Source organism: Anomaloglossus baeobatrachus, chromosome 8 (assembly GCF_048569485.1).
Source record: "Anomaloglossus baeobatrachus isolate aAnoBae1 chromosome 8, aAnoBae1.hap1, whole genome shotgun sequence".
Taxonomy (NCBI): Eukaryota; Metazoa; Chordata; class Amphibia; order Anura; family Aromobatidae; genus Anomaloglossus; species Anomaloglossus baeobatrachus.
In genome coordinates, this window is record NC_134360.1 from 21,511,086 (window position 1) to 21,534,835 (window position 23,750).

A 23,750-nucleotide genomic window follows, 5' to 3' on the forward strand; every position below is an offset into this window, starting at 1 on the left:
ACCATTTAGAGTTGAGCAAAAAGATTAACAAAACCCAGGCCTAGCAGGCTTATTTGTAGTCTATGGCCACCGAACCGGACCTCTTTTTAAAGTTCTACAAATTGTGGCATCAAAGGTGCCTTCTACAATTAGTAGACCACTGCAACATCACGTGTCTTGCGTCCCGTATTGTATTAACGTCACAACAGCCACCTTATCAGAAGACGCATAGGGGATGCCGGTAGGAGGTTTGCAGTGCTCTGATCCGGCACAATGGATTAATGACGTAGCTGCTGGACCAAGGTCGAGCAAATTATTTTCCTTTTGTACTTTTTGTACTTTATGGGGTTTTTTTTCTCTGTGCTCTCAACCAGCAGGGAAAACTAAAGAAAAAACCCCATGTTGTCCAAGTCTACCCTGTTATTGAGTAAATTATTCCCATAAACCATGGTGGTAGCAAAATATCTGCTTTAGAAGGATTAATCCAAAATCTATTGGTTTGCGAGGGCTTCACAGCATTCTTAACTTTTTGTGAGTAGTGTGTATATATATTTATATGTAAATACATATAAATATATATACACTACTCGCAAAAAGTTAAGAATATTTGGCTTTCGGAGGAAATTTATGGAAAATGTAAAAAGTTCACGCTACAGTGATATTTATAATGAAAGCAGGACATTAAATAGAAGCAGCAATGGTGATTTCCTCATCTCATACTGTTTCTTGAAACAAAAGCCAACACAAGTGGTGGGTATACGCCCTCCAAAAATGTCAATGTCTCATCATGTGGCCTTGAGCAGCAATTACAGCTGAAAATACTGCCTCTTACTGGTCAAAAGTGGAGTTACGTGGCATCCCACTCTTCTTGAAGGGCGGCACCCAGGTCATAAAGGTTTTGGGGTACAGAGTTAAGTTGATCCCATAGGTTTGTCTATGGGGTTCAGGTCTGGAGAAAGTGCAGCCGCTCCATTTGACGTTCCCCAGTCTGAAGCAGCCACTTGATGAGCTGGAGCATTGTCGTCCATGAAGATTTTAGGCCGGTATTGTTCATGCAGAGCCACAATGACTGGATTAATGTTATTGTAGTAGTAGGAGCTGTCACTGTACCATTCACACAGTGCAGGTCCATTCTGCACTGACCAGACACACCGGCCCACTACAAAACACCACCACCAGTGGCTAATGTACAGTGCTCTCCTTGATGTCTCCAATATTGTTGGCGGTCATCATTTCTTCTCAGCGTGAATCAACTTTCATCAGTGAATAGCACTGAGGACCCCTGGTTCCTCATCCAGCGTAGATGATACCTGTGCCTGGTGGTGCGGTCGGGTACCTTGCAGGTCGTCTAGCATGGAGACTCCACTGATGCAAACTGTTTTAAAAGTTCTTATATGACACTTGGGTGCCTCTAACTTCCCTTAAAATGTGCCTGGAGTTATATGGAATTCATCATCTTGTTCTGAAGGGCATTGTTCACAATGAAGCGGTCATCAGTCTGGGATGTAGCCACTTCTCCACGTTTCTGTGACTCTTCCAGTCTCTCTGTGTCTCTGTACAACCTTCTGGTGACACTCTAAGCTCAGTGGCTGAGAACATCCTGCTTGAAGCCTCACAATGCCACGGTACTGCAGATCAATTGTTAGGTGTCATCTTGGTCACGTGATGAGGAAGATGGTTTAATACAGATTTCTAATCGAATCCCCAAATTCTTATTAAATTAATAAAATTATTCTTATAAAATTATTGGGCGATTCATGGATCAACACCTCTTGTGAATTTTGCCATTAAGCTCCAAGTTAGAGAAGAGCAAGTTGCGCAAAAGGTGCGGAAACATTGAACAGTTGGACATGAGTATCCAAAAGATTAGAGAAGGTCAAGTTAAGGTCACCTGAAAAGGGCATTGTAGGGTCATCCAGGAATTTCACCCGAAAGACAAATATCCCAAACTTTTTGAGTGGTATATACTGTATGTGTATAAAATTTAGAAAGATGAGTGACAACTGGCTGATATTTGTTTGTTAATCAGAATCTACCTTTTTTTTTTTTTATTTATTTACGTTTTTTCTTATTTTTTATATGGTGGCCTCGTTTTTTTCGCCATAATGCGTATCTTACTGTATATACATAAGGTTATTTTTACTTTCCTTTTTTTAAAAATTAAAAATCTTTTGATTTTAATCAATTTATATTTTAATTAAAAATTCTTTTAAAAAATATTTTTTTCCATAAATGATATATATGTATATATTTTTCATTTTGCTGTGTTATTTGGCTGTTTTTGTATCTTTCTAATTTTCAATCAAACCAATTAATTACGGTACCCAGTTCACGGTATTCTAAAAATGAGCTGTCAGAAATCAAATCGGCGTATTGCGCTTTGTAATTAAGATATGCAAAATAAATTAACTATTTGTTTGCCTAGCTCTGTGACCTATACCGGCGGTCATTGGGTCGGCAAATGCCCAGAACGGAAAAGAATAAGCCCGATATTGTTAGTCCAAAAATTGGAAATTAAGCAAATATTTACTAGGTACTTTTGTAGAGTGTAAAAAGTTGATGTTTTCATGGATGGTAAACCTGAAAATTAATCTGGATAGACACTGCCTGCTGACAGCCCCTACAGAGGAGTAATGGAGCGAGAGCTGCTGAACTTGCAAGTCTTCACATAAGATCCTAAATCAATCTGTTAAGCTTAATTAGTGCATCTGTTGTTGGCTCTGGAGAGGCCCCGAGCTGTGGAACGTTACTTACCCCATGCATCAGAACTTTCTTTACCGGTGACCCAACCACAGTCGAGAACATGGGTAGCGCTCGCTTCCGAGGAGAACCATTAATATCCAAATATATCAATTTGGAAAGCTTAAAAAACCCATTATATACCAAGAAGAATGAACCCGTCTCATAACAACTCGTCTTTTAGGTTTAACGTCAACTTGCCAGTCATTTGCAAATTGATGGAAACATGGCACAAATTGCCATTCTAAAAAAGTCACTGTTGTATGTACAATTTTAAGAAATTCATTGAGAATATCGAACTGCTCCATACACTTTTTCATGGCACTGACGGACACTAGCCAATAGGAATGATCGAATACTTTGATTATTCGGCTTCGCGAATATTTTCCGAATACCTCGTCGCTAATCGACTATTCAATGCGCAATGTAAGTCTATGGGAAGCCCGAATAGTTCCGAATAGTTGTTTTTCGGGTTTCCCATAGACTTACATTGCGCGTCGAATATTCGCGAATAGTTGAATAGCGGCGACGTATTCGGAAAATATTCGTGAAGCCGAATAATCGAAGTATTCGATCATCCCTACTAGCCAAGCGGTCCATCCCATAAAAATGAAGAAAGCGGCGCTGACACATGCACTATGGCTTAATTCACAAAGGGGACTTTGGGATCTTTACAATCATTGGGGTCCTAATAGTTGTACCCCCTGTAAATGTAAATTTATTTTTGAAGTGTGAGCCTTTCTTCAGGAGCACACTTATCCCCGTCCTAGTTATCTGCTTGCTGGAGGTGGTGTGCTCCTGATGATTGACAGTTTAGACCAGTGGTTCCCAAACTCCAGTCCTCATAGCCCCCAACAGGTCATGTTTTCAGGATTTCCTTAATAGAGCACAGGTGATGCCTTGATAATGATTCCACCACCTGTTCAATAGTAAGGAAATCCTGAAAACATGACTTGTTGGGGGCCATGAGGACTGGAGTTTGGGAAACACTGGTTTAGACCAATGATATTGCTGCTCTCCCGGCTAAACTATGTTCGCTGTCAGACAAATTCTGCACTCTCCCCCCATGCTGCAAGCAGGCACAACTTTGCCTTTGCAGCGTTGGCAGGGGGCTGAGTCTGACCAGATCCAGGCTGTTTCAGAACAGCACTTTCAAGCTCTATAATAAAAAAGCTTACATGTGCTCTAATACCTACCTAGAAGACCAGCCACCTCTATAGACAGGAGAAATGGCCAAGAATCTAGGCAATGAGCAGTAAACTACAGAAATAAAAATCCCTCCACTCCTTCGAACTAAACTTATTTGGCACTTCCCAGCCTAAAAATAGCAGCCCGCAGTTGCCCCAGAAGTGTCGCATCCCTTAGATGTGCTAATTCTTGCACCTTGCCTGGTTTTCCTGATTGACCTGGTGATGTACCAATCGGGATAATACTTTTGGGGTTGATGTCAGTTGTGTAATGTCGCCTGTCATCAAGTCCATGGGTTAGTAATGGAGAAGCCTTTATCAGACACTCCCATTACTAACCCGGTAAGTTAAAAACACAGACACACACACACACATATCTTCAAAGTTCTGCTGTAATCCCACGGTTTAATGTCCCATGACATCCATTGACTCATATGGAGCTTTGTTCTGACAACAAAGCTCCATAGGTCACTCGTGGTCAGTAGTATGTACGAAGTCTCTCATGAGTGTGCCTGCTGCTCTTAAAGATAGTGTCATCTAATAGAGAGTAGTAAAAAATGAAAATAAAAAGTCTGGGAATTGTAGGGCTACTTTTTAATTAAAAAAATATATTACAAACTAGGTTGGATATGTCATTAAATTAACATTTAGGATTAAAATTAATTTTAGTTCTGTACCACCCCTTTAAAGGAAATATGTCAGCAGACTTTTGCTATGTAATATCAAAACGTCATATGGTAGGGGTTGAAGCACAGATTTTAGAGATGCTTCTGATCATGCTCTATGCTGTTTAGTTGCAATGATTGTTTTAGCACCAGGCGCTTATCATTGCTTTACTACATGAGCTAGTCTGACCGCACCCCTTCATGTGAAAAGCAGCTCACTGACTATAGACCTTGTTTATAGATAGCCTGATGTGGGCAGGGCCAGCTTTCTATGCTCTGCTGCATTGTTTAATCTAAAAACTATGTCAGAATGGCTGCACCCAGAAAACTAAGTGATACACCGTTGGATTCAGGATCTCTTTGCCTACATTATGCTGTTTTTAGATGCGATAGCAAAAACCTGCTGACATATTTACTTGAAGTAAAAACCCACATAATGAAAAAGTCAAATAGTAATGTTTACTAATGTGCGTATCACTGTCCATACACTGGGATTTACTGCTGACGTGACCAGGGTTATTCTCTCGCCTATATCATTGCTGGCTAATGTATCTGTCCGTCATTTATGTTCTCTTAATGTCCTTCACTCCAACCACTCAGTGGAGAGAGACGCAGATTATGCCTTATTTGTGAATACAGTCAGATACTTCCATGACATTAACAGTTAATCTAATCAGATGTAAGTGTTCTAACAATGGTACAAAACATGTACATACCTGACAAACCTCCGCCCTAGGGGAGGAGAACATTTACCCCTAAATGCAACAAACCATGTGTAATCTATTGTAATGTGGGGCAAATACTTCTTCTACTTAGAGACCAGCTACGTTTACAGATTTACGGGGGACGCTCCATGAAAGAAAAGTATGCAAAATAGTTTTTTTGTAGAACCAAACAGACTCTCATGTATCACCTAGAAGTAGCTCCACTGCAAGTCCATGGCTGGCCCTTTAACGAGCCTTGCCACATGAACATGGATAAATGCCATCCCGGAGCTCCTCTACATGCAACTGTTTTAGGGTGTTGCCCCTCATCAGTGTAAAGCAGATTTTGACTGGTTATTAGCAATGAGTGAGCACTACCATGCTCGGGTGCTCTGTACTTGTAACTAGTGATGAGCAGGCACTACCATGCTCGGGTGCTCTGTACTCGTAACTAGTGATGAACGGGCACTACCATGCTCAGGTGCTCAGTACTGGTAACTAGTGATGAGAGGGCACTACCATGCTCAGGTGCTCAGTACTGGTAACTAGTGATGAGCGGGCACTACCATGCTCGGGTGCTCAGTACTCATAACTAGTAGTGTTGAGCGGATCCGAACTGTAAAAGTCCGAATCCGCACGGTTTCAGGGTCAGATCCGGGTTCGTCTCTCTCTCTCTCTCTCTCTCTCCTCTCTCTCTCCTCTCTCTCTCCTCGCTCTTGCTCTCGCTCTCTCTCGCTCTCGCTCGCTCTCGCTCTCTCTCGCTCTCTCTCGCTCTCTCTCGCTCTCTTGCTCTCTCTTGCTCTCTCTCGCTCTCTCTCGCGCTCTCTCGCGCTCTCTCTCGCTCGCTCTCTCGCGCGCTCTCTCGCGCGCTCTCTCGCGCGCTCTCTCGCGCGCTCTCTCGCGCGCTCTCTCGCTCTCTCTCGCTCTCTCGCTATTGCGCTCTCACTCTCTCTCTCTCGCTCTCTCTCTCGCTATCGCGCTCTCACTCTCGCTCTCTCTCGCTCTCTCTCGCTCTCTCGTCCCGGATCCGCTCCCCCATTGGTAACTTGTGATGAGCGGGCACTACCATGCTCGGGTGCTCAGTACTCGTAACTAGTGATGAGCGGGCACTACCATGCTCGGGTGCTCAGTACTGGTAACCAGTGATGAGTGAGCACTACCATGCTCGGGTGCTCAGTACTCGTAACTAGTGATGAGCGGGCACTACCATGCTCGGGTGCTCAATACTCGTAACTAGTGATGAGCGGGCACTACCATGCTCGGGTGCTCCGTACTCTTTACAGGCTACCTATAGATGAGGGTCTACCCTGACAATAGTTTTTTCTCCTTGCGCTGAAAAATTCTCTAAAGAATGGGTCTATTCATCCACTAGGAACACGTTCAATACTTTACAAGTCAGTGGGAGGGATAATAAAAAAAAATCCAGAAGACTCAGGTATTTTCTTAGGAAATGACCAACAAACACTAAAATCAGGAAACCTCAAGTTTACAAAACTCCAGAAAAAGGTTTCCTAAAGGAAGTGTCTTCTGCTTGAAAAATGGCCGAGTTTACCCATCAGAAAAAGACGCGGTATGAACCCACTGATGCATGAGCGTAAGTATAGGTGCATGGGTTGCAATTGCACACAGTCTCGGAACCCCAAAAACTCCCATTGGCCAATATAAAAAGACCATATCGAAGACTTGCGATAATTGAGGACCCTTCCAAATCTACCATTATATGATTTTATGATTCCATGATAATTGGGAGCCTTGTTGGCGATCTGCATTGGTGCCTATGAGCTTCACATTACGCCACTGGCTGTAAACCTTGTAGAAATCTATTTCGGGGCATTCTACTATTCTCTTCCACCTTCTACCAAGACGTCTTGTTATCTTCCACTTTTAGATAAATGTCTGCTTGAATAAATTCCAGTGTTTTTGAGCTCTGAACACTTCTATTATATTGGTCGTACTGTAGGTCATCATCAACATGTCTGGGGAGGCCAGTAGTGAAGAACAAGAGCGTAGGAGCGTCTTAAGACCATAAAATCCATAAAACTGTTCTTAACTGTTCTGTTTTATTACAAAAAAATACATGTTCTTCTTTTTGTTTCTTTTTTCAGCCAACACAACCCGCATCTTTGAAGGGACCAGAATTGTGAAGACAGGAGTGGTAAGTATAGGAATGACGAGTTCTTCAATGTTTCTTTCTGTCGATCTACGGTCACGGCCAAAGTTTTGAGACTATCACAACGTTTACTGGCTTCATTGTTTTTAGATTTTTAGTCGGATGCTTCTGTGGTTTGAAGAACAATTGTGAACATTTTTATAAGTTTTTAAACCTTTATTGACAAATATATCAAGTCTATGAAAGACTCAATATTTAAGTTTTTCATGACCTCTGTCCTTCGCCACGACAGTTGGATATCCGCTTTTGATGACCCATTCTTGTCTTATCAGTGCTTGGAGTCCATCACAATTTCTGTAATTTCGGTTATCCACCCACTTTTTCAGGTTTATCGAGAGGTTCTCCATTGGATTGACATTTGGGGAGTTTCCTGGCCACTGACCCAAAATTTCAGTGTTTTGCTCAATGAGCCACTTGGCTAGAACATTTGCATTGTGACATGGTCTCCTCTGCAAAGCATTCTTAGGGAAAAACTTTGAGGGAACGCACGAATGGTCTCTTTATTGTTGGCATGACATACGACTCATGGAAGCACTCAACTTTTGTTCTCTAAACAATCATTCTTCCAGATGACTCAATCTAAATTGGGCTTTATCAAAGAAAATTACCTTTTACGCGCATCCACAATTAAGGCAATTTACTGCAACATTTCACTGTACTTGTTTTCTTCCTTTTTTGGGCTGTCCTTTTTTTATTGTCCTTCTCGACACCCTTCTAGCCTCCAAAAGTCTTTGCCTCATTATGCATGTAGATACACTAACACCTGCCTGCTGCCATTCCTGAGCAAGCTCTGCACTGGTTTTTAACTGACCCTGTTTAGTAGAAGATCATGGCACTTGCAGGACTTTCTTGGGTGCCTTGATGCCGCCTTTACAGCAAAGGAAAATTTCACTTTGAAGTTTATTTACTCATTAATATAGTTCTATTAATTGCACCACACTTTACAGTTATGATCATCACTATCCCCAATGGGGCTCACGCTCTAAGTTCACTATCAGTGTCTTTATAGTGTGGGAGGAAACCCATTCAAACAAGGGGAGAACATACAAACTTCTTGCAGATGTTGTCCTTAGTGGGATCTTGATGATTTGATAAATGGTTGATTTGAGAGCAATCTTACAAGCAGCAATGTCCTTGCTTGTAAAGCCCTTTGGATGCAAAGCCATGATGATTTCAAGTGTTTCCTTTAAAGGTAACCATGGTTAATAGAAGAAGACAATGATATCTGGTACCAGCCTCCTTTTAAAACAACCATCCTGATCTTTAATTCAATCAACATGTCAGAGTGGTATCTGCTTCCTTGTTCTCTTAAACGCTTTCTCCTGAGCTAATGAGAAAATCACTGAAATGATGTGAGCAGGGCATTTTTGTGGCAGGGCTGAAATTTGGTGAAAATCCTTGGAGTCTTTTGTGATTTAAGTTAATGTTCATGGCAAGGAATGACTTTCCAATTTTTTTGGTAATTTATCTGATTTTTCTAAAGAACAAACCAAAGTTAATGTGTATTGCTACTATAAAAACTGAAGCAGCAAACTTTGTGAAAACCTAAATTTGTTTCAGTCTCCAAACCTTTCGCTATGACACTGTCCACCCACCCACTGATCTGTCGATGCATCCATGCACCCGTCGATCCATCCATCCATCCACCCACCCACTCATCCATCGATCCACTCATGCATCCACCCGTCGATCCATCCACTCATGCATCCACCCGTCGATCCATCCACTCATGCATCCACCCGTCGATCCATCCACTCATGCAGCCACCCGTCGATCCATCCACTCATGCAGCCACCCGTCGATCCACCCACTCATGCAGCCACCCGTCGATCCACCCACTCATGCATCCACCCACTCATGCATCCACCCGTCGATCCACCCACTCATGCATCCACCCACTCATGCATCCACCCGTCGATCCACCCACTCATGCATCCACCCACTCGTGCATCCACCCGTCGATCCAGCCACTCGTGCATCCACCCGTCGATCCAGCCACTCGTGCATCCACCCGTCGATCCAGCCACTCGTGCATCCACCCGTCGATCCACCCACTCGTGCATCCACCCGTCGATCCAGCCACTCGTGCATCCACCCGTCGATCCAGCCACTCGTGCATCCACCCGTCGATCCAGCCACTCGTGCATCCACCCGTCGATCCAGCCACTCGTGCATCCACCCGTCGATCCAGCCACTCGTGCAGCCACCCGTCGATCCAGCCACTCGTGCAGCCACCCGTCGATCCAGCCACTCGTGCAGCCACCCGTCGATCCAGCCACTCGTGCAGCCACCCGTCGATCCAGCCACTCGTGCAGCCACCCGTCGATCCAGCCACTCGTGCAGCCACCCGTCGATCCAGCCACTCGTGCAGCCACCCGTCGATCCAGCCACTCGTGCAGCCACCCGTCGATCCAGCCACTCGTGCAGCCACCCGTCGATCCAGCCACTCGTGCAGCCACCCGTCGATCCAGCCACCCGTCGATCCAGCCACTCGTGCAGCCACCCGTCGATCCAGCCACTCGTGCAGCCACCCGTCGATCCAGCCACTCGTGCAGCCACCCGTCGATCCAGCCACTCGTGCAGCCACCCGTTGATCCAGCCACTCGTGCAGCCACCCGTCGATCCAGCCACTCGTGCAGCCACCCGTCGATCCAGCCACCCGTCGATCCAGCCACTCGTGCAGCCACCCGTCGATCCAGCCACCCGTCGATCCAGCCTCTCGTGCAGCCACCCGTCTATCCAGCCACTCGTGCAGCCACCCGTCTATCCAGCCACTCGTGCAGCCACCCGTCGATCCAGCCACTCGTGCAGCCACCCGTCGATCCAGCCACTCGTGCAGCCACCCGTCGATCCAGCCACTCGTGCAGCCACCCGTCGATCCAGCCACTCGTGCAGCCACCCGTCGATCCAGCCACTCGTGCAGCCACCCGTCGATCCAGCCACTCGTGCAGCCACCCGTCGATCCAGCCACTCGTGCAGCCACCCGTCGATCCAGCCACTCGTGCATCCACCCGTCGATCCAGCCACTCGTGCAGCCACCCGTCGATCCAGCCACTCGTGCAGCCACCCGTCGATCCAGCCACTCGTGCAGCCACCCGTCGATCCAGCCACTCGTGCAGCCACCCGTCGATCCAGCCACTCGTGCAGCCACCCGTCGATCCAGCCACTCGTGCAGCCACACGTCGATCCAGCCACACGTGCAGCCACCCGTGGATCCAGCCACTCGTGCAGCCACCCGTCGATCCATCCACCCACCCAATCATCCATCCCTCCTGGCTATATGTCTGTCTTTTTCCATTTTTCTGCTTATGTAGCCTTTCTATGTATCTATCCTTCTTTCTGCATTAGTTATTTCTCCTCATATGCCTATTGCCTTATGCCATTCGCAGCTGTAATAATAACAGGTAGCACTTTATATCCAAGTTTTACTATGGACCTTAAACTCTATGTCCGGAGGAAGTAAATTGAATGTTGTTAGGAAATCCTTATTCTTCACTCTGTGCCAATTTTTTTTTTTGTTTTGTCGCTAAGCGGCACATTAACGAGCGAAATCTGCTGACTGTAGATGACACAATGGTGACATCCGGTGGACACAAATGTAATTAAAATCTAAGCTCGGAAAATTGTCTTCCACTTCTGCGACTTATTGAAGAGCAGAATTTTCTGGAGTTTTATATTTATATTTATATTGTGACTTAGACACTACAGACTCAGTGCAGTTACTATTTACCATATTCACCCAAAAAGTTCCTGGCCCCTCTGCCAAATTTATCGATAAGCCCCATTCACCTGACGAACACCAAAAATGTCCTCTCAGTCTCCCTCTGACTGGTATACATCTACAAATGTTTTTGGGGGGGGGGGGTTCTACCGTTTGTCGTACTATCCCTTTAAAGTGGCATCCGGTAAGAAGAAACAAAAAAATGCCCTGGGCGATTTCTGATTCCCTATTATACAGAAGCTTAATTTAATCTGTGGTTCGCGCAGGGTTACCTTAAGTCTTGTAGAACGTCTACACCATAATAAGATGCCCTGATTAAATTGGGGGTTCAGAAAGGTGTAAGGCTTCAAAGGTGCCTCCAAAAAATGGCAAAATGCTTCTTTGATTGCTGCCCCATGGACCATTTTCTCCTCAATGCAAGTCGGATACCACATGGACCTCTCTAGAGTTGCAAAATGTGGAAGGGGTTTTCCAGGTCACTTGGTTTTAAGGGTTGGTAGACATGAAGGTTTGGCAATCCTCCACAGTGAAGGCAGAAAAACAATATATGAGCCCTTAAGGCTGCTTTACATGCAGCGACATTGCTAGCGATGTCGCTCGTGAAAGCACCCGCCCCCATCGTATGTGCGTCACGGGCAAATCGCTGCCCGTGGCGGAGAAAATCGCTAGTACCCGTCACACATACTTACCTTCCTAGTGACGTCGCTGTGGGCGGCAAACAGCCACTTTTGTAAGAGGGAGGTTCGTTCGCTGTCACAGCGACGTCACACAGCGGCCCACCAATAGAAGTGGAGGGGCAGAGACCAGCTGCATTAACGTCACGCCCATCTCATTGCCGGTAGAACACAGGTACGTTGTTGTTCGTCGTTCCCGGGTTGTCACACTTAGCGATGTGTGCTGCCTCAGGAACGATGAACAACCTACGTCCTGAACCAGCAACGATATTTGGGAAATGAATGACGTGTCAACGATCAATGATTAGGTGAGTAATTTTAATCGTTAACACTCGCTCATAGGTGTCACACGCAACAACGTCGCCAACGACACCGGATGTGCGTCACGAACTCAGTGACCCCGACGACATATCGTTAGCGATAGCCCCCTTTTAGTAGTTGTAAGTCATCATAATGTACAAGTCCACATATTTTGAAGGTAACAATAGACCCCCTGACCTCTTGGGTCCCTATGTGGCTGCACACGTCGTACCAATAATATGTCCGCCCTTGATGTATACCGTAAGAACCCCGTTGGCCCTGCATGTCTTATGATTGAAAATAGTGTCTTATTTTATCTTAAATACAGAATGAGAAAGTTGAGCGCGAGATTTTCACCAGTGCACTTTCTAAAAGTCTTATTCCAGGTAATGTACTGACTCCTTTTTCTGCTCTTTTCTTCTACAAGCCTACTGCTTCTCCTGCTTCCTCCGCTGACATGGCTCCAATCAGCTCTGGATCCTCCACCTGGACTTCTTCTGGCATCCCCTTTTCTTTTGTTTCAATGGCCACTGGAATGGGCCCTTCTTCAAGCGGGAGCCAAGCTACCGTGGCCTCTGTGGTGACAAGTACTCTGCTTGCTGGTCTTGGTTTTAGCGGTGGTGGTTTACCTTCTTTTCCTAGCACTGTGTGGCCCACTCGCCTCCCCACTTCCTCTCCCGCCAGTAAACAGGCTGCCAGGCCCGTCGTGTCTACTACTGAACCTTTACCGTCCACAGGCTCCGACAATGACGCTACTCCTACAAAAACCAGCGAAGGGGCTGAGGAGGGGGACAAAGGTGAAAAAGGCGAGGGGGAAGAGGGGGAACGAGAACAGGAAGAGGAGGAGGAAGGCGAGGACGGCGAGAAGAAGGAAAAGGCTGATGTGGCCACAAATTCTTCAGATGTGCAGAACCACACAGAGTCCACCACGACTCCAAAAAGTGCCGATGGCCAAAAAGATCCCGGCACTAATGAAACTTTAATAGATTCCGAGCAAGAACAAAATAATACTTTATTAAACATCAGTGACTGGTCTAAACCTACCGGGAGTACGGTTCCTTCAAAAACCTCAGTGCCATCCAAAGAACATCCCGATCAAACGGAATATATTCCTGAAAACGATGGAACAGACTTGGACAACAGATCCACTGTTAACCAAGGTTGGTGACTAGATCTATCATCTTCGGGGGCTAAACCAGTATCTTCTGTGTCCTTAAAAACTATTGACTCTTCTTACTAAAAAAGAATGTTTCCTTTGCTCAGAACTTCTGTACATAGATCTAACTTTTATGCTCCAGATTCCTGTACATATCACTAACCTCACTGCTCCACGTCTTCACATCACCCATTCCTTTCTTTTTGACTTTGTCGTTGAGTAATTTTCCGATTTTCCGAAAACTTTTTTCTTATTATTTTCCTTTCTCTTTTTTTTTTCTTAACAAATGTGAGAATTTTCTGATGTTTTCATTAACTTTATAAACAATGTACAGTACTTTTTATTTGATTGGGAACGATATGGAGGATATACAGTAGAGGCATAATTCTGTACAATGGTGACGCTCGATGCCGTGGATATTAAGCACAGGAGGTTTCTCTATAAGGACGTTCACACTTAGTGAATCTATCATCAAAAATTTACCGACTGATTAAATCAGGTTTTTGTGTTACATGTATCAAAAAAAAATGGCTTTTTTTGTATTAAGAATTAATAAAAAATAATAATTTAATTCTTAAAAAAAAAAAAAAAATCTAATGGTAATCTTGCAATTTTTAGACTGGCCACTGTGGCTTGTTTTTAATATTTTTTTATATTTTTTTTTATTTTATTTTATATTATTTTTAAGATTCACACTTTCATGCACTTTTAGGAACATTTTACAGCTATTTCATAATCATCAGAGACAGAATGAAAAATCTTTATTTTTATCATTAAATATTTTTTAATTTAAAAAAAACAAACCCCTCCCCCCCCTAAAAATAGAATTATACTTGTTTGGTATCTACGAACTCATACTCAACTGGGAAATCATAATAGCAAGTCAGTTTTACCGTATCTTGAACATGGTAAATAATATAAAAAATAATAAATTGGGGAATTGCACTTGTTTTTGCAAGTTCACTGCACTTGTAATTTGTGTCCCGATTTCCAGTACAATGTGAAACAGATTGATTGGTGTCATTCAAAAGCGCAACTCGTCCCGCAAAAAACAAGCCCTCGTATGGCAAGACTGACGGAAATATAAAAAAAAGTTACGGCTCTTGGAAGAAAGAGAAGAGAAAACGAAAAACTAAAAATACAGGTGGTGAAGGGGTTAAAAAGGTTGGAGCTGACCATTGTGGCAAAGTATGTTATATGTAAACAGACGAAAAAAAATTTCCAAAAAACCCCACACAAATATTGAAATCGGATACAAAAAAAACTGATTTAATCAGGAGTTAATTTTTTTGATTATAACTTCCCTTTAAAGGATTTGTCTAGAGCTAGTAAAAGAAAACTATGCCGCTTTCTTCCAGAGATGGCGCCATACTTGGCCTTTAGGTTTTCTTTGATATTGAAGCTCCGTTCCATTACGAATACCAAGTTAAAATGTAGCACACGCACTATAACCTCCTTAAACCGAAGCTCCAGTCTCCTTGTAAGATGGAAGTGAGGAGCAGGAACGGTAAATCAGTTCCTTCGTCGAGGCGTACTGTTCTCGTTTTCACCTTTTTAAAGGGATTGTCTAGTCTTCTGATGAGTTACTCTATATGACTGCAGACCTCTGCATGCTGACGTCGCATAGTGCATACGCTGCCAGGATTTGTCGGAATTGCTGGTGAGAGCAAGCGGTCACGTCACCAAAAGTATGACATTTGCATACATGTAGTCACCATCCGACTAGACTTGCCAGGCTTCACTCAGTTCACTTATATTGAGAGAAATCCGCCACGTCTAGTAGGAATGTGGGCGGAAGTATCCAGCACGTCTTGTAGGAATGTGGCCGGAAGTATCCAGCACATCTAGTAGGAATGTGGCCGGAAGTATCCAGCACATCTAGTAGGAATGTGGCCGGAAGTATCCAGCACGTCTAGTAGGAATGTGGCTGGAAGTATCCAGCATTTCTAGTAGGAATGTGGCTGGAAGTATCCAGCATTTCTAGTAGGAATGTGGCCGGAAGTATCCAGCACATCTAGTAGGAATGTGGCCGGAAGTATCCAGCACGTCTAGTAGGAATGTGGCTGGAAGTATCCAGCATTTCTAGTAGGAATGTGGCTGGAAGTATCCAGCACGTCTAGTAGGAATGTGGCCGGAAGTATCCAGCATTTCTAGTAGGAATGTGGCTGGAAGTATCCGGCACGTCTAGTAGGTATGTGGCTGGAAGTATCCAGCACGTCTAGTAGGAATGTGGCTGGAAGTATGCACATCACCCGCTTGCTATCACCAGTAATACCAGTGAATCATGGTCAGCTTGCTGTCAGCATTCAGAAGTCTACAGTTGCTCAGACTTGTATCTGAAGACCGGACATTGAAGATGCAGGCTCTGCCAGTGATCTCAAGTTCTTTTGCTATCTAATGCCAAAATGGGCAGCTTTTGACATGAACATGTTTTAAACGCTAAACTGTGACTCCATAAAAATATGCCGGTGGGTTATAGGCACAAATATAGTGAGAGATTCCTCAGGGGTGGGCAGAACTTTGATATCGGCAGATCATTAATATGATTGGTGGGGGTCCATCATGTGACCACTATTACCAGGTTCTGCCAGAGCCCATACCACACAGCGCCATACTCTGTGTAGTGGTCGTTCTCGGGTACTGCATCTCAGCTTCCACAGAAAGGAATAAGAGCTGAGCTACAGTACCTGAGAAAATCCACTATAGAGTATAGAGGAGAAATAATTTGGCTCTGGACTGTTTTTTCTTCTGGCTGCCTTGGGAGATAACTGCTCATCGGTGGGACGGCCACCAATCTGATATTGATGCCCTCTCCTCAGGTCCTGGACAGCCTCTCTTGATTTACCATGTTCTTAAACAGCTTGCTGCTCTCGGACCACCTGTGTTGCTCCTTTAATGGATGATTTATGCTATTAGCCTATGCAATTTCCTGGTCTACCAGCAGGGGGAGCTGTGTGTTTTCTATAATCTGCTTATAAACTTGCTGCAAAGTCTGCAGTTTATTAAAAAAGTATGAAACCTGCAGCGCTACCAGCGCAAGGACTACCGGGAGGTTTACTGGGAACAGTCCCAACACTGGAGGTGTCCCTTTAAGAACCAAACGTCTTGACTAGAGTATGGTTACATGAGCGGATTCATTTTTGGCTAATGTTCAGACTGACAGTGGAAGGATCTTGTTTACATTTAAAAGTGGCAGTTGGAACAAGTTTGAATTTTTTTAAATGTTTTTATAACAGTTTTTTCTTTCATTCTATTAGACCGTTCCAAGTTTTGTGACACTATATATATTAATATAATATAATATATATATACACCATTACATAAACATAAGGAACCAAGTGTTAATAATAAACCTCCACTTTACTCTTCTTGACCCAAATTTTTGCAACATAGTTAATATCTACTTTTACCTTCTTTGCTTCAACTACTTTAAACATCAGGCGTGGGCTGGTCTTCAGGATCCATGTCTGGGATCTTCTCTACTCAGGGCAAAGCTTCCATACCCTGCCAAAAACATAATGGGGTTGTTGGCATCCCCTGAAGTACCAAACATTTGGCGCAAATATCAGGCAGTCCTCCCCCTAGCTCCATGTCTGTAGCCCCTTCTAGAAGTAGATAAAGGGAATCTGTCACCAGGCTTTTACAATTTCAGAGCAGCACGATGTAGGGGTAGAGACCCTGATTCCAGTGATGTCACTTACACAAGCACAATTGCTTGCTGCAATTTTGATAGCTCTCCATCAGATAAATCAGTGATTTTATCAGTTATCTGAATGCTGTGCTTTACTAACTCCTTACTGACATAGGATGTAATGTCATATATTGGCTCCCTGTTTTTGATGCAGACTCGCATGCTCTGATCAGCTGACATGTGCCTCCAACAGCTACAGGTGAATCAAAGATCTTCCCACCACTGTTAACCAGTTAAATCCCACCATCAATCTCTGACAGCGGGATTTAACACAGTACAGCAGGGAGCGCAGCGTTCCCTGCTTCCATCAGCGGCCCGTGATATGATCGATGGGTTGTCATGACAGCCAGGAATCAGCTGATGACCTCAGTGTCTGTCATTACGATCTTCCTATGGAAGACAGCTGTGAGCAACATTCATAAAAGATCATGATTTCTACTGTACAGAGCAGTGCTTGTGCTTGTGCTGGTGCTTGTGCTGGTGCTTGTGCTGGTGCTTGTGCTGGTGCTTGTGCTGGTGCTGGTGCTGGTGCTGGTGCTTGTGCTGGTGCTTGTGCTGGTGCTTTTACAGGTGCTGGTGCTTGTGCTGGTGCTTTTACAGGTGCTGGTGCTTTTACAGGTGCTGGTGCTTTTACAGGTGCTGGTGCTTTTACAGGTGCTGGTGCTTTTACAGGTGCTGGTGCTTTTACAGGTGCTGGTGCTTGTACTGGTGCTTGTACTGGTGCTGGTGCTTTTACAGGTGCTGGTGCTTGTACTGGTGCTTGTACAGGTGCATGTGCTTGTACAGGTGCGTGTGCTTGTGCTGAAGCTATTTAAAAAAAAAAAAAAATGAAATCACCCCCATCTTGCACTTTGAAAATAAAACAAAAAAAAGAAAAAACAATGTAAGAATTACATTTTTTTGGTCACCGCAACTTTGCGAAAAAATGCAATAAACATTGCATCTACACCAAAATGGTATCATTAAAAATGTCAGCTCAGGATATAAAAATAAACCCTCAAAATAGCTACAGATCGTGAAAAATGAGCGCATTGCAAATTTTAGAAAATTGCACTAAAAGCAACATATATTATTGTTTTTTGTTTGTGGTTTTTTTTTTTTTGTTTTTTTTTTACACAAATCTTTAAGGAAAAAAAAAAGATACATGTGTGGTATCTACATATTTCTACTGACCTGGGGGATCCTAATGCCAGGTCAGTTTTACTATATAGTTATAAAAAAAATAAAAAAAAACCATAAAATATGGAATGTTGTGGAATCAAACTTATTTTTTTTCTTTGCAATTTCACCTCACTTGGAATTTTGTTTCCCATTTTACAATATACTAGGTGGCAGAGTGAATAGTGTCATTGAAAAGCACAACTCATCCTGCAAAAATAAGCCCTCATACGGCTATATTGACAGAATAATAAAAACGTTATGGCTCTTGGAAGAGAGAGAGAAAAAAATGAAAGTGCAAATAATCAGAAAATGACCATAGTGGGAAGGTGTTAAACCCCGTCCACACCACTGATTGACAGCTTTCTGTGTACACTGTGCATAGGCTGAAAGCTACCAATTATTGGTGGTGTTATACAAAACTCATGATTATGGAAGAGTACATGGCAGTTGGTTTGCTAGTTTTTCAGCAGGAGATGATCAAAGCTACAGCATGCAGCCCAGCAAGTGACTCATCACTGGAATCAGGGTGTCTATCTGTAGATCATCTGGTGACAGATAGGTAAATGTAGCACTTGCACTTACAAAATAATTCGAATTCACTACTGTTTTGCTGGTTTTTACGTCCTGTCCACAAACCACGACTTCCAAATCGGCAACTGGTCTCTTATCTCTAAATTCGAAAGCCTCTTATATTCCAATGGGACTGTTGCATTTGGGTCAGGAGATATGTGCTGATCCGGATAAGTATGCAACTCTTAATTTGTAAAGACAGTCTAAAATTAGTGAGTTCTCACTATTTTGGCAAGTGGAAATGTGTAGAATCAATGAACTGGTCTACTCGGCGAGTGCAAGAACAAAGAATGGAGAACTACCGGTTTTGTTGGCTATCTCATCATCTCGGAAAGACGGAGTCCAAAAATAAGACTCTATTCTTGCCGAAAACACAGAATTGATGTTATTTTCGGGTATCAAAAACTCTGTGCGGTCTTTCTGCCACTTCTCCGTGGGGGGCTCTAATTAACAAGTCATGTTTGGGACAACCCCATATACTATCCTGTCAAAGTGCTGGAAAGGTGATATAAATCGATGGATTACCATATTACCAAATACGCATGTCAAGAAAAAAGATAAATTTTTTGCAATTTAATTTTTTTTTTTTAAAAAACGGAGATTTCTTTTAAAAAAAAACAAACCTATTTGACACATATATTTTTGTTTCTTGGAGATTTTTTTTAAATTTTTCCATGCATGGTAAAAGTTCTAAAAAAGTTATCTAAAAGTATCTAAAGTTGCCGATGTATCTAACACCTAGCGGTGGTTCTTTTGTAAATTTTGTATTGGGGTTTTTGGTAATTTTTGGATATGAAATGTGTTAGTATGGTTGACGGGGTTGTTCTCTAACATGAGACTCTCCAGCATGCCAGGGGGATCACATTTTGAAACAGCCAAAGAGCCACAGGTTGGAGACTATGAATCTATTTAATGGGAACTGTGTTACTTTTGTATATTCCATTTCACCATTTTCCCTTGTAGCCTGCAGAGGGCAGCTCGGTGCTTTTCTGAATTGTTCAGGCGATGAGATGAAGCAATTTATAAATCATCTGCATTATTTTGACTCCATCTAAAAACCATCATTGCCAATGCATTAAAAATGTGTGACTAATTTATACAAAATCGATTTTCTTTAATTAACATTCCATTTATTTGTCGCTAAATATCAACCCTTAAATAGGAAAAGCACTTTTAAGAAACTTTGCATAAATCAATAGTACGGGTGAATAGAAGATGTTTTGTAATATATTTGATCAGATAAATCAGCTTCTTTCTCCACTTATGAGCCAATTCTTAACCTTTCCTCGTAGTGAGAGGAACCAATTCTTGCCCCCCTCCTAGTTTTCTGAACCAATCACCCAACAGCTCGTCTTCTTATCAACATAAAAGGGAATGCTACAATAAGCTCTCAGGTTACACCTCTTATAATCTACGGAGAGAGGAGGAGTAAGAAGCAGAGAAAAATCATGCTGAGCTTTCTAACAAGTCTTTTGCCTCCCCCAAAGCTGGATTCACATCTACACAGCTCAGTACTGCTGTATAATTTCTTCCATGCCTGTGCTGCTTCTCTCCAGGTTCTAAAAGAGAAACAAAAATCAGGAATCACTCAAATATCTGCTTTCATGTGTATTGGTAACATAGCTGGCAGACATAGACAGAAAAAGGCCCCTGTGCAAAAACAATATATGGGCTTTTTGCAACCCAAGAGTTCAAAAAAATTCACAATTCCACCTGCTTTGGAGGTAGTAAGGTCCCACTTATCTATTTGGCCCCTGTGCAGCTGTACAGGTTGCACCAATGATATGTCCGCCCCTGAGTAACATTAAAGTGGTTCTTCTCCTCCAACCAGCTCACAGTCAATTGATAGCTAAGTAATCAAGCCATTTGATTTATAGCCATCGAATTCAAGCCATATGATTAATGAACAATAATAGTGTTATCCCTAATGTACTCACACATCATGGCTTATTTTAAAAAGTTACTTAAAAGTATGGTTACACCTCTTTTATAAACTACAGAGAGAGGAAGAGGAGTAGGATGCAGAGAAAAATCATGCTGAGCTTTCTAACAAGTCTTTGGCGTCACCCCTGACCTGGATTCACATCTACACAGCTCAGTACTGCTGTATATTTTTTCCATACCTGCTGCTTCTCTCAAAGTTCTAAAAAAGAAATAAAGAGCAGGAATCGCTCACATCGGTGTGATGTGTATGGGAAACATTAAAATGGTACTTCTCCTCACACCAGCTCAGTCCATTGATAACTAAAAGAAAGCATCTAAAGACCTGCAAAGGGGGAAAACTGGTGAAAATGTAGGATTCAAGTCATATAATCAATAATCGTGTTATCCCTCATGTACTCACACACACCACAGATTATTCTAAAAAGTTACTTAAAAGTATGGTTACATTTCTTATTATCTATGGAGAGAGGAGGAGTAAGAGAAAAATCATGCTGAGCTTTCTAACAAGTCTTTTGTCTCACCCCAAAGCTGGATTCACATCTACACAGCTCAATACTGCTGTATAATTTCTTCCATACATGTGCTGCCTCCCTCAAAGGCAGAAAAAAAAAGAAATAAAAAGCAGGAATCGCTCATATTTGTGTGCTTTTGATGTGTTTTGGTAACATAACTGGTATACACAAAGGCCCTTGTGCAAGAACAATATATGGGCCCTTTGCAGCCCAAGAGTTCATCATAATGCACAATTCCACCTGCTTTGATGCTTTGGAGGTAGTAAGGGGCCCCCTTACCTCTTGGGCCTCTGTGCAGACGAAGAGGTTGCATCGATGATATGTCTGCCCCTGAGTAACATTATAGTGGTTATTTTCCTCCGGTCAGCACAGTCAATTCATAAGTAAGGGATAGAGCCTACAGACCTACAAAGGGGGAACACTGGTGAAAATGTATGATTCAAGTCATATAATTAATGAACTATAATAGATTTATCCCTCATGTACTCACACACACTATGGCTTATTTTGAAAAGTTACTTAAAAGTACGATTACACCTCTTATGAACTACAGAGAGAGGAAGAGGAGTAGGATGCAGAGAAAAATCATACTGCGCTTTCTAACAAGTATTTTGCCCCCCCCCCAGCTTGATTCACATCTACACAGCTCAGTACTGCGGTATATGATATCTCTGCTGCTTCTCTCAAAATTCTAGAAAAGAAAGAGCTGGAATCGCTCACATCTGTGTGCTGTGATGTATGAGAAACATTAAAGTGGTTCTTCTCCCACCAGCTCAGAGTCAATTGCTAATTAAGAGATGGTGTGTACAGACCTGCAAAGGGGGAAAACTGGTGAAAATGTAAGATTCAAGTCTTATAGTTAATGAAGAATAATTATCCCCCATGTACTCACACACATCATAGCTTATTCTTAAAAGTATAGTTACACTTGTGAGCCAATTTTTAACCTCTCCTCCTACTGTCCTAAACCAATTCTTGCCCTCCTCCCAGTCTCCTGAACCAACCACCCAACAGCTTGGCTTCTTCTTGTCAAAATAAGAGGGAGTGCTACAATAAGGTCTCAGGTTACACCTCTTGTTATAGTCTATGGAGAAAGCAGGAGGAGACAGAAGAGAAAAATCAGGCTGAGCTTTCTAACAAGTCTTTTGCCTCACCCCAGAGCTGGATTCACATTTACACAGCTCAGTACTGCTGTATAATTTCTTTCATGCCTCTCTTGCTTCTCAGAGTTCTAAAAAAGAAATAGAGGAGGAATCACGTGTATGGGAAACATTATAGTGGTTATTCTCCTCCCATCAGCTCAGAGTCAATTATAATTAAGTGATAGAGAATACCGACCTACAAAGGGGGATCACTGGTGAAAATGTAGGATTCAAGTCATATAATGAATAATAATAGTTGTATCCCTCATATACTCGCACACACACCATGGCTTATTCTAAAAAGTTACTTAAAAGTACAGTTACATCTCTTATTATAACCTACAAAGAGAGGGAAAGAAGAAAGAAGCAAAAAAATCATACTGAGCTTTCTAACAAGTCTTTTGCCTCACCCCAGAGCTGGAGTCACATCTACACAGCTCAGTACTGCTGTATAATTTCTTACATGCACCTGTTACTTTTCAAAGTTCTAAAAAAATAGAGCAGGAATTTTGTGTATGGGAAACATTATAGTGGTTATTCTCCTCCCATCAGCTCAGAGTCAATTAATAATTAAGTGATAGAGAATACCGACCTACAAAGGAGGATAATTGATGAAAATGTAGGATTCAAGTCATATAATTAAAAATAATTGTGTTATCTCTCATGTACTCACACACATCACAGCTTATTCTAAAAACTTAAAAGTACAGTTACACCTTTTATAATCTATGGCGAGCAGGAGGAGAAAAAAGAGAAAAATCATGCTGAGCTTTCTAACAAGTCTTTTGCCTCACCCCAGAGCTGGATTCACATCTACACAGCTCAGTACTACTGTATAATTTCTTACATGCATTTGTTACTTCTCAAAGTTCTAAAAAATAAAGAGCAGGAATCACATGTATGGGAAACATTATAGCGGTTATTGTCCTCCCACCAGCTCAGTCAAATAAGTAATAGAGCCTACAGACCTACAAAGGGGGAAAATTGGTGAAAATGCAGAATTTAATTCATATAGCAAACAATAAAGGTGTTATTCCCCTAGTACTCACACACATCTGCCAAAGATTACTAGATGTGTGCTCCAAAAATGCCCCTTTAAAGTTCTGGATGATATCAAAATACTTGCCCTTTGAATCAATGCACTCATCTTAGGTTACCTTGCATTGTTAGGACCCTTCCAATTCCTTTTTGCTGGAAGCTGAAGATAAACTGATCTCAAACCTTTGCTACAACAATCTCAAAGTGAGGACGCAAGTGTTAAAAATGTCCCCTGCAGCGCCACCACAGGAGAAATGAAGCATTGCAATTGCACGTCCAATGGACTTGCTAGATCCTCCCGATTAATACTCTTTGTGCCACTTTTCCAATAGTGTCTCGCAAGCTGCTTATCTCCTCTAATTCTTTAGCATTTAAAAATATGAATATAAATGAAGGA

The 23,750-nt window shown here is 42.7% G+C and overlaps 1 protein-coding gene across 1 annotated transcript in view; it reads left to right on the forward strand.

The window, feature by feature from the left end:
* Nucleotides 1–23,750, forward strand: part of PTPRG (protein tyrosine phosphatase receptor type G) — a 687,996-nt gene that overhangs the window by 492,955 nt on the left and 171,291 nt on the right. Inside the window, exons 11-12 of the mRNA XM_075321067.1 lie at nucleotides 7,380–7,429; nucleotides 12,567–13,299. Of these exons, the coding sequence (XP_075177182.1) occupies nucleotides 7,380–7,429; nucleotides 12,567–13,299 (783 nt within the window). The remainder of the gene's footprint in view (nucleotides 1–7,379; nucleotides 7,430–12,566; nucleotides 13,300–23,750) is intronic.